Consider the following 13,463-nt stretch of genomic DNA (forward strand, 5'->3'; position numbering starts at 1 on the left):
AAAAAAAAAAAAGAAGAAGAAAAAAGGTGATTTAGATTTTTTGTAATTGCACTGCATCTGAACCTGTGTGTGAATTTGAAGTGGAACAGGGGCAAAGTGCAAAGACACAAAGCGTGACTGATATGTGAGATTACATGGTTTGAGATCATAACCTGGGATTTATGGTGATATTCCGGGACCATCTCGCCATCTGGATTTGCGGTGCAATCAGGAAAAACAACTGCGACTCCACCTGCAAACTGATACCATGATGCCTCAGTGGCACTTTGGATGTTGAAGTTCCTTTAAGACTGATATTTTTATTTATTTATTTTGTATGTAACAAATGCACATAAAGACTCTTTGAGTTTAGGGGGATTTGCTGTAAAATTAGCTGCTGGATTGAACCGCTTAAAGCATGCATGATAATAGGTCATTATGAGGATACGCAGTCACTGTTATTAATAGCACTTTCAGGATTTTGTTGTTTATTCTGCAAGATTAACACAGCATCCGGCTTAATTCAAAAGGTGCTTTTCTGGATTTGAGTTTCAAATTTTGTTACTAAAATTCTTCAAACTAGAGTGCCAATTTTAATGTGCATCAAGTTCAAGTAACTATGGAAACCTGTTTTCCCCATTAGTTAAAAAAAAAGACAGTTGCGACTTTTTTCCCCACAATTTGGTCTGTCTTTGCAAGAGTTGCAAGACATAAAGTCAGAATTCTAAAAAAAAAAAAATTTCTAGAAATTCTAGGTTTATGTCTCACAGTTGTATTCCTTAGAATTTTGAAATTACATCTTAATATTTTTTTTTATTATTTTTTTAGTTCCATGGAATATACATTTTTTAAACAATTTATCTCGCAAATCTCACTTTTTTTATCACAACCTCAGTTTATATCTTGCAGTTATGAATAAAAATGTATCTCACAATTACAAGGAAAAAAAGAAGAGTTGTGAGATTAAAAAGTTACAATTATCTTTTTTAATTTTTTTATTCAGTGGTGGAAACAGGCTTTCATAATTATCTATATTTTCATATTTCTGTTTATATTGAATTCATACTTATTTCTGAAATTTGAGGCCTATTTAAAATCAGTTGTCTTCCAATTACAGTTAATTGCTAAAAATCAGGGAAACTCATTGTTTTGTTAACCGTACCTGTGTTATTTATGTGTGTATTTATGTGCATAGATTAACCATATGCTTTTCTTAGATCATCCGCATCATTTGCAAAGGATGGTTTGTCTTCACCGGTGTGCTCTTTGTAAGAAAGATTTTAGGAGTTGTTTGGGACATTTCAATACTTTGCACAACAGCAAGGCACAAAATAGTAACATTTCTGTAGATCTCCCAGAGCCATAGCAGTGATCAAAGACCTTCTATCAAGTGCTTGAAGCTTTTCATGAAGTGGTGTCGGTGTGATTAGTTTTATATAATGCAGTTTACCTTTTGTTTTTTAAAAGGATTTTACATAGACATTTGCAGAGAGATTTACTCTGTTGTTGTGAGATGTGATCAAATGTGCACTTTGAAGTTGCTTGGGGGAAACCGATTCAAAACTGTTGGGTAACAGTTTGAAGTGGACATATGAGCCTGAACCCCTGCAACAACGCTTACAATGGGAACCTTTTCTTACCTGCAAATTGGATTGAAGTTTGTTTCAAAATTCCAAAGACCCCAGACCACATATCACAAGTTTGAACATAATGATTCAGTTGCATATAACATACAACTGACATGTACCTCTGTACACATAACCCTGTGAAACCTGGTAAAATAATATACAAATCATCAATGTGTTTTGTGCGTGTGTGTGTGTGTGTGGAATCCATTTGTTTTGGTTAGGGGATAACAAAGAATTCAAGAAAAGCTGTGACCGTCATTAAAATCTGTGTGAATAATTAAATATGTATTTAAGGTCATGTGCATAAAATTGTGAAGATTAACATTTCTCAATTAAAATCTTCACCGATACCCAGAAACGTAATAAAGTATCCAATCTTACTTCCTGAAAAAATACAAAATAAATTATTTATTAGGTGCTTTTCACAAGTTGAAATAAATATTTATAGTTCATATGAATGCATATACAGGTGCATCTCAATAAATTAGAATGTCGTGGAAAAGATCATTTATTTCAGTAAGTTTTTTTTATTTTTTTTATTGGTCTTATGAAGTATTTTAATATGTTAGATGTGAGCCAAAATCATCACAATTAAAAGAACCAAAGACTTAAACTACTTTTGCATTGAATTTATTTAGTACACAAGTTTCACAATTTGAGTTGAATTACTGAAATAAATGAAAATTTGAATAAATGAAATTCTAATTTATTGAGATGCACCTGTATTGTTCTTAATAAATAATCGTAATTACAATCAACATTTTCTCAAATGTTTCTTGTAAAATAGTATAGAGTTGCAAAGAGGTAGAAAACATTTTGATAGGAGAGTAGGAGTCTAAAGCACAAGTTTTCTTTCCATTTCAATACGTATACATATATATTTGTGTGTGTGTATGTGTGTGTGTGTGTGTGTGTGCGTGCGTGCGTGCGTGCGTGCGCATCCTGTTTTTATACAGTCTCTGGCCATATCAGGACCTTGTACAGTCTATGATCAGGACATATATTTGTATAATGACAAGGGTATAACAAGGAGAAGGTGACATTTCAGGACATTATGTCACCACTTCAAAACGCATATAAATCACACAGAATGGAGTGTATTGAAAATCTGAAATGGGTTTTTAGGTGTAAGGCGATACAGTTTATATAGTATAAAAACCATTACGCCTGAGGGATGTCCCCACTTTTCACAAAAACAACCCTGTGTGTGTTTGTGTGTGTGTTTCTGTGTGTCAGTGGTGATTTTTCAATACAAACACACAAACAAGTATCTAACCTTTATCATTCTATGTAAAACGAGAAAAAACTATTCTTTACAGTATGTTTACATCCAACGTTATGGCTGTCAATAAAATAAATAAATCACCATTATTAATATCATGAACGTTACTTCCTTTCAGTATTTAGAAAGCAGACTAAAACACCAATAATAATGTCTAATAATCGATATACGATAACGAGGTGGACGCTCATAAGAAATAATGATATAAGAACCATTAATGTTCTTAAAACAGCAGGTTGAAATCGTTATAAACAACAAGTTCCAAATGCGAAGACTTTTCGTTTGGCGATTAATTTTCCCCAACCGACCTTTATTTTGAAATTCCATTATTTCCGGCCGTTTAAAAAACTCTTCTCCGTAGCGCTCCTGCATCTTCCGCTGTGTCGCAGTACGTCTATTGACAAGAATCGTGCTTTGGAATTGAAAGCTAATCGACTGAAGATGAATGTGATCGATCATGTGCGGGATATGGCAGCGGCTGGACTGCACTCTAATGTCCGGATCATCAGTAGTTTACTCCTGACGATGAGCACCAACAACCCGTGAGTGTCTCGAGCGCTCCACAACATAAACACACCCGAGCTGAAGTGTGATCATATCCAAACTCAACGGCTTATCTATTAGTTACACAGCAAGTCATGTAGAAATACAGAAATGTGTTATTCTGTAAGCTCGTAAGAAGTCAATATAATAATATTAATGTATTATTTAAGACAGCAAAGCTACAGTTCACCGTATTTTCCCAAAAACACTGTGGTTTCAATAGCTACCGTAGTTTTCAGGGGTGTAGGACAATACATTATGATTGAATCTTTGTAAGACACCTGATTTTGATTCCAAGGTACAACAATTTTAGTGTTTAATTACTGTAGTGGCTATGCTATTTCGGAACAATTCATGATCAGATCTTGCTTATGGTGTTTAATTTAACTTCAACAATTAGTTCTCCATGGATAAAACCAAGCAGTTCTCATGAAACACACCGAAATGTCAGTTCAAAAGATAAACCCAAAGCCATATTAGTGTGTGTTTCTCTTTTTCAGTGAGCTCTTCTCGCCGTCTCAGAAGTACCAGCTGCTGGTGTATCACGCTGATGCTATTTTCCATGATAAAGAGTACAGGAACGCAGCCTGTAAGTACAACATGGCTTTACAGCAGAAGAAAGTGCTCAGCAAAACATCTAAAGTGCGTCCGTCCAGCACAGGCGGCACAACATCTGCACTTCAGGCACAGGTGTGTCCTATACTTTCAAATCGAATTTTATAAATTTTCAGCATTATTACTCCAGTCTTCAGTGTCACATGATCCTTCAGAAATCATTCTGATATGCTGATGTAGTGCTGAAGAAACATTTCTGATTATTATCAATGTTAAAAACATTTGTGCTGCTTAATATTTTATTGTGGTTCTTTCATCAGGATTCTTTAAGAGAAAATTCTAAACATCATTTATTTGAAATACTAACATAAAATGTCACTTGTTTTCTTGAATAAAAGTATTAAAGGTACTGTAAGTATGAATTACTCCCATCTAGTGGTGAAATTGTATTTTGCATTCAAACTAATTTTGCTCTCCAGCGCCTCGCTTTTTCAAATGCGCGTTGCATCTACGGTAGGCGATATGTACCAAAAAGCTTTGACAGGATGTCTTCTAATAGCACTTCGTTTTGGCGACGATGTTTTCTTCTCCTGTGGCGCGGCATATGTATGGTCCATAATAAGAATGCAATCCAGACTTTTAAACTTGCCGGTGCAGTTTCAAGCGCCTCTCACTGCTCTGCACCTACGTTTCTGGCTCTGACCGAAAACGTGTTGTGGAAACGCGTTGGCTTAGTACTTTTTGTCCCTCTCTGCTATTATAGTTTTGCAAGATGGCGGAACTACATGGAAGCCTCCGTCGACCTACCCGTCCCATGTATATAAAGATAATAAATTCTTCATTTACGAGGATTAGTTTAAACATTGGCATAGGTATTTGTACACCATTGAGGGCATATTTATGAATAAAAATATTGATTTTAGATCATAAAATACCTAAAAAGTTACTTATTGTCCCTTTAAATTACCTATGAACGGTATTGTATATATTTTATTATATTATTGCGATTACATTTTTATTATTTTTGGCAGTAAATAATGTTATTTTGTCAGAAAAAAAAGATTGTGTAATAGAAATAGTGACAATTCTCTATTCAAACACCACTAATTATTATGATTTCATAGAATTGATAAGATTTGTTGTTGCTGTGGCATTTCGGTGGAAACTGATTTTTATAACAGCTGCCTTATTTCCCATGTTAAATTAAATTTATGCATTTAGCAGACGCTTTTATCCAAAGTGTGACTTACAGTGCATTCAGGCTAACATTTTTACCTAACATGTTTCTATTATATATATATATATATATATATATATATATATATATATATTTAATCTATGTATTATATAATTTGAATGCCGTTTTATCAACTCTGTGTTCATCAACTACAGAACTTGCCATCAGAGATCGAAGTGAAATATAAAATCGCAGAGTGTTATACTATTCTGAAGCTGGATAAAGATGCCATATCCGTTCTGGAGGGAATCCCTTCACGCCAGAGAACGCCAAAGGTGTGCTTTCACAAGCGGTCTAGTGCTTTTTTTGTTTTACAAAGTATAGTTTGTATACACGTAATTATTAAGTCTAAAAAGTGACATAAAAGAGCACTTTGCTTGATTGTGTTCCAGATCAACATGATGCTGGCGAATCTTTACAGGAAGGCTGGTCAGGAGCGTTCAGCCGTCACAAGCTATAAGGAAGTGTTGAGACAGTGTCCTCTGGCTCTGGATGCTATTATTGGTCAGTAAGAACACAGCGGTGTTCCTGTGGTGGTGCATCTTGTGCTTTCTTTGTCTGTTTTAAAGCCTCGTCCTGTCTGCTCCGCTGCAGGGCTTCTGTCTCTGTCGGTGAAGGGGGCAGAGGTCGCTTCCATGACGATGGACGTGATTCAGAGCATCCCCAATCTTGATTGGCTGTCTGTCTGGATTAAAGCACATGCTTTCACACATGGAGGGGACAATCAGAGAGCCATCAACACTATCTGGTGAGGACAGGACACTGTCATGATTTAATTCAGCAACTTTCTTTTCTTAGCTGTAGTGTGGCCATGGAAACATTTTGGAACAATTAAAAAAACTTGTTTTTTTTCTGTAGCAATCTTTACATTAATGTATGTTTTATAATTTTTTTTTTTTATAAAATAGTTTGACTTGGTATTAGCCACCACTGTCATCAAAAAGTATGATCTTGTATTAGATATTTGTTGTTCTATTATTTATTTACTTTTCTAGTATTTATTAATATTTTGGATGAGCTTTTTTGATATTTTAATTTGAGTAATTTATTATTATTTATGTTTAGCTTTTATTATTTCTGTTTTTAGTACTTGAATTTCAACATTTAAGTCTTTTTATGTTTTAGCTTATCTTATTTTTATAAATTATTTCATTTCAGCATTGTTTCAATTAAACAAAATCATTTTAAATGGTTTTAGTTAACAATAACAATGATTATCATTAGATTATATTAGATTCACAGTCATTGTATTATTTATATACAGTCGTGGCCAAAAGTTTTGGGAATTACATAAATATTGGAAAATGGAAAAGTTGCTGCTTAAGTTTTTATAATAGCAATTTGCATATACTCCAGAATGTTATGAAGAGTGATCAGATGAATTGCATAGTCCTTCTTTGCCATGAAAATTTACTTAATCCCAAAAAAACCTTTCCACTGCATTTCATTGCAGTCATTAAAGGACCTGCTGAGATCATTTCAGTAATCGTCTTGTTAACTCAGGTGAGAATGTTGACAAGCACAAGGCTGGAGATCATTATGTCAGGCTGATTGGGTTAGAATGGCAGACTTGACATGTTAAAAGGAGGGTGATGCTTGAAATCATTGTTCTTCCATTGTTAACCATGGTGACCTGCAAAGGAATGTGTGCAGCCATCATTGCGTTGCATAAAAATGGCTTCACAGGCAAGGATATTGTGGCTACTAAGATTGCACCTAAATCAACAATTTATAGGATCATCAAGAACTTCAAGGAAAGAGGTTCAATTCTTGTAAAGAAGGCTTCAGGGCGTCCAAGAAAGTCCAGCAAGTGCCAGGATCGTCTCCTAAAGAGGATTCAGCTGCGGGATCGGAGTGCCACCAGTGCAGAGCTTGCTCAGGAATGGCAGCAGGCAGGTGTGAGCGCATCTGCACGCACAGTGAGGCCAAGACTTCTGGAAGATGGCCTGGTGTCAAGAAGGGCAGCAAAGAAGCCACTTCTCTCCAAAAAAAACATCAGGGACAGATTGATCTTCTGCAGAAAGTATAGTGAATGGACTGCTGAGGACTGGGGCAAAGTCATATTCTCCAATGAAGCCCCTTTCCGTTTGTTTGGGGCATCTGGAAAAAGGCTTGTCCGGAGAAGAAAAGGTGAGCGCTACCATCAGTCCTGTGTCATGCCAACAGTAAAGCATCCTGACACCATTCATGTGTGGGGTTGCTTCTCATCCAAGGGAGTGGGCTCACTCACAATTCTGGCCAAAAACACCGCCATGAATAAAGAATGGTACCAAAACTCCCTCCAACAGCAACTTCTTCCAACAATCCAACAACAGTTTGGTGAAGAACAATGCATTTTCCAGCATGATGGAGCACCGTGCCATAAGGCAAAAGTGATAACTAAGTGGCTCGGGGACCAGAATGTTGAAATCTGGAAACTCCCCAGATCTTAATCCCATTGAGAACTTGTGGTCAATCCTCAAGAGGCGGGTGGACAAACAAAAACCCACTAATTCTGACAAACTGCAAGAAGTGATTATGAAAGAATGGGTTGCTATCAGTCAGGATTTGGCCCAGAAGTTGATTGAGAGCATGCCCAGTCGAATTGCAGAGGTCCTGAAAAAGAAGGGCCAACACTGCAAATACTGACTCTTTGCATAAATGTCATGTAATTGTCGATAAAAGCCTTTGAAACGTATGAAGTGCTTGTAATTATATTTCAGTACATCACAGAAACAACTGAAACAAATATCTAAAAGCAGTTTAGCAGCAAACTTTTTGAAAACTAATATTTATGTAATTCTCAATACTTTTGGCCACGACTGTACATCTATAGTATTTAATATTTTGAATTGGCTTTTGTATTTTTAGTTTTCTTTTTAATTTTGCGTTTTAGCATTTCAGCAGGTTTTTTAATATCTCTCTTTTTTTAGAAATTGTAATACTTCATCTTATTTCAGTCAAAAGGCAACATTTTTTTTGTAATTTTTATTTTATTTCAGATTTCAATTAATATTTTTAGTTATTAATAACAATTATATTATATTATATTAATTATATTATTTATATTATATTATATTATATTATATTATATTATATTATATTATATTATATTATATTATATTATATTATATTATATTATATTATATTATATTATATTATATTATATTATATTATATTATATTATATTATATTATGTATTTCCTATGCAAAAATATTTAGAAAGTAATTGCCCACCTCTGCACAATCTGTCCTCAGCTCTTTGGAGAAGAAGTCACTCTTGAGGGATAACGTTGATCTTTTAGTCACTCTGGCAGATGTGTACTTCAGGGCTGGAGACACCAAAAACTCCATCCTGAAGTTTGAGCAGGCACAGATGCTCGACCCTTACCTGATCAAAGGTGCATGCCATCAACCAATCCTTTAACAATCTAGATACACTGCATGATGATGATGATTATTGTTTGTTTGAAGGAAATGATTGTGCTGGTTTGCAGGTATGGATGTATACGGCTATCTGATGGCCAGGGAGGGTCATCTGGAAGATGTGGAGGTTCTCGGAGGACGGCTGTTCAACATATCTGACCAGCATGCTGAGCCCTGGGTCATATCTGGGTGAGTTTGACCTTCTCCTAATGTATCTGAAACGTTTTCAGAGACCAAAGCGGTTGGAAGCTCTTATTTCTTGTTTTCCACAGATGTCACAGTTTCTACAGTAAGCGTTACTCTCGTGCCCTGTATCTGGGAGCTAAAGCCATCCAGCTGAACAGTAACAGTGTGCAGGCGCTGCTCCTGAAGGGGGTGGCGCTGAGGAACATGGGCCGAGTGCAGGAGGCCATCATACACTTCAGAGAAGCCATGAGACTGGCGCCCTGTCGTCTGGACTGCTATGAAGGCAAGAACTTCAAGATCATATGCATATAATGTTGTTATGCATAAAGTTTTTAGGAAGATCATGATGGTTTTGTGCAATAAAAGTTTATAGATATGTAGTCTATTGATTTGCTGAATATCTGTTAGTATTCATTCTTTCTTTTTCTTAAGGTTAGACAAGATCTCATAGTAAGGTTAGATCTCATAGTGATACGTCCCTTGTTTTCAGGTCTGATTGACTGCTATCTTGCCTCTAATGGTGTACGGGAGGCTATGGGAATGGCCAACAATATTTACAAGACCCTGGGAGCGAACGCCCAGACTCTCACCATCCTGGCCACAGTGTGTCTGGAAGATCCCATGACCCAGGAGAAGGCCAAGACTCTGCTGGACAAAGCCCTCGCTCAGCGGCCGGACTATATCAAAGCTGTCGTGAAGAAAGCAGAGCTCCTCAGTATGTCAAAACGTCACATGTCGTTCTATGTTAATTGTAAATGCTGCAATTATTTATTTATTTGTTTATTATGTCCTCATTTGTAAATCGCTTTCGATAAAAGTGTATGCTTAATAACCAAATGCAAATGTTTATTATATTTTTTCTATGTATTATTATTATTATTATTATTAAAGTTTTTGTTGTTGTTAATTTATTGATATATTTTATTATAATATTATTTTAATAATAATAATAGAAATCATTATTTTTTTCTTTTGTCATTTTATTTTATTTTATTATTATTATTATATTTTCTTTACTTACTAGTTATCAATTAATTACATCATTTCCTATTTTTTATTTTTATCATAGACTTTTTCTATTATTTTTTTTTTTACTTATTATTTTATTATTAAATTATCATTATTATCTAATTTATGCTTTTAAATTTTACCCTTTTTATTTATAACATTATTATCATTATTATTATTATAAATTTAGTTTGTCGTATTATTTATATTATTTCCTGTTTATTAATTATATCATTATTTTATACTTTTTAAATTATCATGTTTATTTATTATTCTATTTATTATTTTTATTATTATTATTTAAAATTTGTCACTAATAAAATATTTTTTTAAGTTATTATAAATTATTTTATTTTAAAATAACAGTTATACATTTTATTTGATCTATTTAATTAGTAGTAGTTATGTAATAATTACCCTTTTTGTTTTTCTCTGTTTATTTTTTCATTATATAGTTTATTATTATTGTTGCCATTTTTGTTGTTCTTGAACTGCTATGAAAGTAAATTATGAAATAACACATTATTGTTAATAATTAAGCTTATAAAACGCTGATTTATTTTTAGGTGTAATGCTGTGTAACATCTAAATCATTTTCATTACAGGTCGAGAACAGAAGTATGAGGAAGGAATAGCACTTCTGCGGAACACTTTAGCCAATCAGAGCGACTGCGTGCTGCACAGGATGCTGGGGGATTTTCTCGTAGCTGTTAATGACTATCAGGAGGCCATGGACCAGTACAGTATAGCGCTAAGGTAACGTCATCCACACTGTACTAGGGCTGTCAAAAAAAAATTTGAATATTCGTCGAATTTAAAAATCTGGAAAGAGAATTGATTAGTTCATCTTTTGGGTCTTCGGGTTGTTCGTTCTTTTGTCACGTGACGTGACAACATTGGCCAGAGTAATTAGTTAATTTACAACCTTTCTTACAAATGGGTGCATAGTACTTATTATTTTTTTTTTATAATAATTATTGGTTATGCTTTAAATGTTGTCCATATGATGACGAACTCACTTTGATGAAGAGATTTTTTTTTTTCGTTTTTTTTTTTTTTTTTTTTACAGTGGATTATAATCTTCAAAAATGACCTTGTTGTATGATTTATGTCTTTTGAGTTCACCCTTCAGATTAGACTATAGAACTGTAGTGTTACTTGTTTAGGATTCAAAATGATATTTGCTTTTAATTTGTCATTATGTCCTTTTTGAGCAATCTTCTTGTACAGATATTAGACCAAAATGTCAAGTTTGCCTAGGAAAAGCATTTATTATACCAGCAAACTCAAAATTGTATTAAAAATGAACAAACTAGGCTATAAATACTTTGTATTGTAGGCTTGGATTATTATATTATTATATAGCCTAGTGTTTATTTACTGATAGACAGTCAAAAAGACAAATTAATCAATATTTTATTTATAACAGGGTTTAATTTATTTATAAAATAATAAAACACCACAGATCCTGAAGAAACTGTAACAAATACACAGTGACAGTGAGAAATGTCAGAAATAGCGTATGGGTCTGTCACGTGATTAAGGAATGACTTGAACCCGAAGACTTGTCAGACGAAGATGAGGTGAGCTAATCACAGACTGAAGACCCAGTTGAAAAATGAATTAATCTTTTCTGTATCTTATAGCATTTTAGTTTTCTATTGTTTGTAGTGTGATCAACGTTTGCGTAATTGACGTTACTAGATGTGTTGGGGGAAGTAACACGTAACATTTTAATTACATTTTGCTAAAATGAAAGAAGTGAACGAAATGACTCGAAAAAAGATTCGTTCATTTTGCTGAACGTGACTCAAAAGTCCGAGTCGGTAAAATGATCCGAACTTCCCATCACTAGCTGTTCACAGCCGCGCAACCCGTCCGCGTGCAGGCACTTTTTTCGCGGCTGTCCGCGAGCCCTCTTGATGACGAAAATGACATAATGCGGATGGTCAAATTATACTTTGGCCTTCATCAGTGGCGCACGAGATGCGATTACAATATAAGTGTCAATGCAATATAATGTTTTTGTTAACCTATACAGCTGAAGCAACTAGATGCAGCGCTGCTGCGATGTTCAATCAAAATATTGCGGGAAAAGAGAATGTGGAGAAGATATTGTTTACGTCAAATCTGAAACCAAGCCATTCACACAGAACATATTTCACGAATTTTCTAGAGAGGGATATCTTCTTTTACCGTTGCACTGCCCTCTCGCACAAGAGAGCTGCATGTTTAGAAAGCAGTGTAAAATTAAGGTGGATTCAATTTTTTTCAAACACATACTCTGTGATTGGCTTTCTGCCCTTTGTATTAAACTATGCATGTATACATAATGATACTTAATTATAATTGATTTATAAACAATATTTTAAATATTATGCATTTTTTTTCACAGTCATATTTTCGTATACTTTGAATAAACGTGCTATTCTTTAATAAAATTTTGCCCATGCACACTCTTGTGGCCTCAGAAGGGAAGCCAAAAGCTTTTCTTCACCCTAACTGATATTATTTATTTTAAATTCGAATATAATTTGAATTTAGTTTTTCAGCCATTTTGACAGCCCTACACTGTACTGTAAAATCTTAAACATTAGAGTCGAGCAGAACTGACCGTTATATTCCTCTTCTGTAGCCTCGATCCGAATGACCAGAAGTCTCTGGAGGGCATGCAGAAGATGGAGAAGGAGGAGAGTCCCACAGACGCCACAGTGGAGCTGGATGGGGACGATATGGAGGGCAGCGGGGAGGAGGGAGATCTGGAGGGCAGCGACAGCGAGGCGGTGCAGTGGGCCGATCAGGAGCAGTGGTTCGGCATGCAGTGACCCTCAACACCCACCCAGAGACTCTACAGCTTCAGCACTTCAGAAAAACGTCCACACTCCTGGATTTTGATGTGTGTGAGTGGAGAGATACCATTATGCTCACTGCTTCTCTCTAGCTGTGAATTACGGACACTGACTGTATTCGGATTTGTGAATTACATTTGCATTTGTTTGGTTTTGTCATATCAAAAGATGATCTTTCTCATATGAGAATGCAGCACTACACAGAGTTCAGAAACAAACAGTCTGTCATCAACCTGGATGACACAAGGATGGTATGACCTTTTTTTCAACACAGTGCTACAGATGTTAAGACTTAATACACAAATGATTCACTCTTAATGTATTTTCGAACAGTTTTTAAACATCATGGGCTTCACTTTTGCTGGTTTGGGTTTAATAAAGGACTAGGCAACTAGTTTATTTTTTATTTTTCATAAAGGTGTCAAATCTGTCATTTGTTTTGCATGCTTTGAGCTTTTTTTTCAGGTAAAGTGATGATTGTTAAAGAGGCATCTTTTAAATGAACCACAATCCCACACGTTTTCTTTTTTTTTCTTTCTCTGATCTGTTGTGTAATGAAAACATGTCAAAGTCGTAGATCACGCCAAAATTAAAAAAGAAAATGTTTGTGTAGAAAATGAATCCTGTTTTGAATTTTGCATTTTTGGGGCATTTAAGTACATTTCACCCATTTGTTTAGTTCTCATTCAGCGTGGTAATTTCCATTAAGATAATGTAGCGGTACTATTTATTTTCTTTTTTTTTATTGATAAAGAGATTTATTACTTACGCAAAAGTGGTTTATTTTATGC

At 34.7% G+C, this 13,463-nt stretch overlaps 1 protein-coding gene across 1 annotated transcript; it reads left to right on the plus strand.

Moving 5' to 3' along the window:
- The first annotated feature begins 3,211 nt into the window (after window positions 1-3,211).
- LOC132114834 (anaphase-promoting complex subunit 7) lies at window positions 3,212-13,395 on the plus strand. Its single transcript, XM_059523185.1, has 11 exons — window positions 3,212-3,431; window positions 3,933-4,122; window positions 5,380-5,499; window positions 5,617-5,728; window positions 5,819-5,972; window positions 8,462-8,604; window positions 8,701-8,818; window positions 8,902-9,098; window positions 9,306-9,530; window positions 10,429-10,579; window positions 12,459-13,395. The coding sequence occupies exons 1-11, from the start codon at window positions 3,331-3,333 to the stop codon at window positions 12,646-12,648; spliced, it is 1,701 nt and encodes a 566-aa protein (XP_059379168.1). The 5' UTR covers window positions 3,212-3,330; the 3' UTR covers window positions 12,649-13,395.
- The last annotated feature ends 68 nt before the right edge of the window (window positions 13,396-13,463 follow it).

Source organism: Carassius carassius, chromosome 34, assembly GCF_963082965.1.
Source record: "Carassius carassius chromosome 34, fCarCar2.1, whole genome shotgun sequence".
Classification (NCBI taxonomy): Eukaryota; Metazoa; Chordata; class Actinopteri; order Cypriniformes; family Cyprinidae; genus Carassius; species Carassius carassius.

Bases quoted from the DNA above. Each gene is read 5' to 3' on its own strand.
- LOC132114834 (XM_059523185.1), top strand. From the start codon at position 3,331: ATGAATGTGATCGATCATGTGCGGGATATGGCAGCGGCTGGACTGCAC. The intron at 8,605-8,700 runs GTGCATGCCATC...GCTGGTTTGCAG, and splicing joins CGACCCTTACCTGATCAAAG to GTATGGATGTATACGGCTAT. The intron at 10,580-12,458 runs GTAACGTCATCC...CCTCTTCTGTAG, and splicing joins CAGTACAGTATAGCGCTAAG to CCTCGATCCGAATGACCAGA.